Source organism: Clupea harengus, chromosome 14 (assembly GCF_900700415.2).
Source record: "Clupea harengus chromosome 14, Ch_v2.0.2, whole genome shotgun sequence".
NCBI classification, from domain to species: domain Eukaryota; kingdom Metazoa; phylum Chordata; class Actinopteri; order Clupeiformes; family Clupeidae; genus Clupea; species Clupea harengus.
In genome coordinates, this window is record NC_045165.1 from 12,621,410 (window position 1) to 12,623,909 (window position 2,500).

At 41.9% G+C, this 2,500-nt stretch overlaps 1 protein-coding gene across 7 annotated transcripts in view; it reads right to left on the reverse strand.

Annotated features, from left to right (window-relative positions):
- Window positions 1-2,500, reverse strand: part of dctn1b (dynactin 1b) — a 39,330-nt gene that overhangs the window by 3,741 nt on the left and 33,089 nt on the right. For 3 of the 7 annotated variants that reach the window (XM_031580058.2, XM_031580059.2, XM_031580053.2), the window contains 4 exons: window positions 2,232-2,398; window positions 2,026-2,037; window positions 1,841-1,864; window positions 12-124 (listed from right to left, as the gene is read on the reverse strand). In XM_031580058.2, coding sequence (XP_031435918.1) covers window positions 12-124; window positions 1,841-1,864; window positions 2,026-2,037; window positions 2,232-2,398 — 316 coding nt within the window. The remainder of the gene's footprint in view (window positions 1-11; window positions 125-1,840; window positions 1,865-2,025; window positions 2,038-2,231; window positions 2,399-2,500) is intronic. The other 4 variants (XM_031580060.2, XM_031580057.2, XM_031580054.2 and 1 more) reach the window with 3 other exon arrangements.

Here is a 2,500-nt window from a genome sequence, read left to right on the forward strand (position 1 = left end):
ATTCATAGTACCTTGAATCTGTTGTTCTCATTTTTCAGGTGTTTAATACTGAGCCTCTGAGCTTCGATCTGCTGCATCAGCAGAGGAGAGTCAACAACCTGCATTCCAACACCTGGACACACACCTACGGAGAAACAACACACATTACACACATGTGGAAACACACACACACACACACACACACACACACACAGACACAGACACACATACTCAAAAACATGCAATAACCAGAGGGCTTTACTACAAAGGGAGATTAACCTACACAGATTTAACTCAGGGTTATCAAGGGATTACTGAGTGCATTCGTGATTGTCTGAGTGTATTTGTGATTGTCACTGCCAAATTTGGGTCCGTGGACTTTTACAGATGTGGACAAATGTTTATGACCCCTCTTGAGACAATGTATCACCGGTGTCAAATTTAGTGGCTTTGAAAACCACAGAGAATGAGTCCATTGTCATTTAAGACAATGCTGCTTTTCAGGCTGTTCTTGGTGACACTGAGTGGCATAGAAAGCGGCGTTCCATGAGGATAGAGAGTGACGAAAAATGCGTTGTTGTTTTTGCAATTCCACGCCGCTTTTTACGCGGTTTCTTTTTTCTTACTAAATGCGGGAGAAAATTAACGAATAAAGGCAACTTCAACTTGCCATACAGATACACAACATTGCTAGGCCTGGCACACATTGTCCTTGGCCTAATTAAACACAAAGCACAAGTGTGATGGATGATTATTCAAATAAATAAATAGAAAGAAGCTCTACTTCATCATAGTACATTTTCGGAGCTTTTCGCTAGTTCCAGCTCGAGCTCACAACTACTGCTTATCTCCTTCCTTTAAAAGAAGTTCAAGTGTTTTTGCTGCCCAGTGGGCATATTCGTAATTACCTAGGGTTAGTCCATTAATCCTCATGTCAACCTCATTCAGAACTATAATATACAGCCATGAGTTCATACAAATGTATATGTATGTATTTTAGATTTTATATATTTTATATTGTGTTGTTTCTTGGTTTCTTGGGCACACCATCATTCAGTTGACTCTGCACGATATATATACTAATTACTCTGATAATTAGACAAGTAAACATACTTGGACTCCAATTGACATAAGCTCCTGCACAACTACATTACTTGCTTACTGACAGTTGGGCCATTCGCCTTCGCAAGACACTTACACTACTTACTATTGCAGAGAATAAATGCCAGCAAATATTAACTAATTTGTCCAGGACAGTTGACAAACATGTGTGGTTGCAAACTGATTTGCAAATGTATTTGCAACCCAGGCTACAACTTCACTGACTTTGTTGCTCTGCTTTAGCCTAACATAATAGGCTATTTCACCAGCCGCCAAAGATTACATTTCATCAGGTGAGAATTGATATCTTTCATAGAGAATATCATCGGGATACGCTTGGGTCTTCCAAAGATTGTGGTTAAAGGGACGGGGCTTAAACAGTATATACGGTAACATCGAGTTAAACACGAACAGCTCGGAGCAGTTTAGAGATGCAACGTAGGCTATTCTGCCATGACAGAATACTTCCGGTAAGACTCTGCAGTACATGATCTTTCGTAGTGCGGATTCATTGGGAAATTACGTGTAATTACAGTAACCTCGCTTCGCAGTAGGCTCAGGACTACCAACACACAAATAACACACATAAACAACCACTGATGGAGAACTGCTGAACAGCATCCATAAGGTAAAACATATATCTGCAGACCATCTACGAGCAGTTGACAGATAGTACATGCACACACACACACATGCATGCAGATAGAGTGATTCCTGAGAGAGAGAGAGAGAGAGAGAGACAGCTCCCCTCTAAGCCTACCCGGAGAATAGACGGCTCCAGACTCTGAGTATAGGGAAAAGCAGCATGCAGGGAGGACGGGAGGCAGGAGAAACAGAGAGAGAGAAAGACAGACAGAGAGAGAGAGAGAGAGAGGTAATGATGAACTGATAAACGTGTGGTAAACTATGATGAAGTAAACAGACAGTCGTTAAAACAAGAAATACCTTTCTGTTCCTCTGCAGGTTTTGGGAGTAAGAGAGTGAGGCAGAGTTAGAACATATTAATTCAGAACAACTGCCCCTTGACATTAGGGTTATGTATTCAATGTAATGATTTCCAACAATTACCTCAGTTAGTCCAAAGGAAATTTAAAAACAAAGGCACACACACACACACACACACGATTTCAAAAGTATGCAATCCCTCTCACCTCCTGTGATCCCAGTGACGATAGAGGCAATGCCAGAGTTGGGACTTCCTCGCAACCCTTCGATGGTCATCTTTGATTGGCTATTGATGCGCTGTTTTAACTCTGCCTTCTCTGACTCCAGCTGGTCAATGTCAGCCTGCAGAGCATCCATGGTCTCTTCAAACTCCCTGAGAAACACACACACAAACGACAGGGGCGACAGTGGTACAGGAGGTAGAGAAGTCGTTTAGTAATCAGAAGGTTGCTAGTTCGATTCCCTGTCGAAGCGT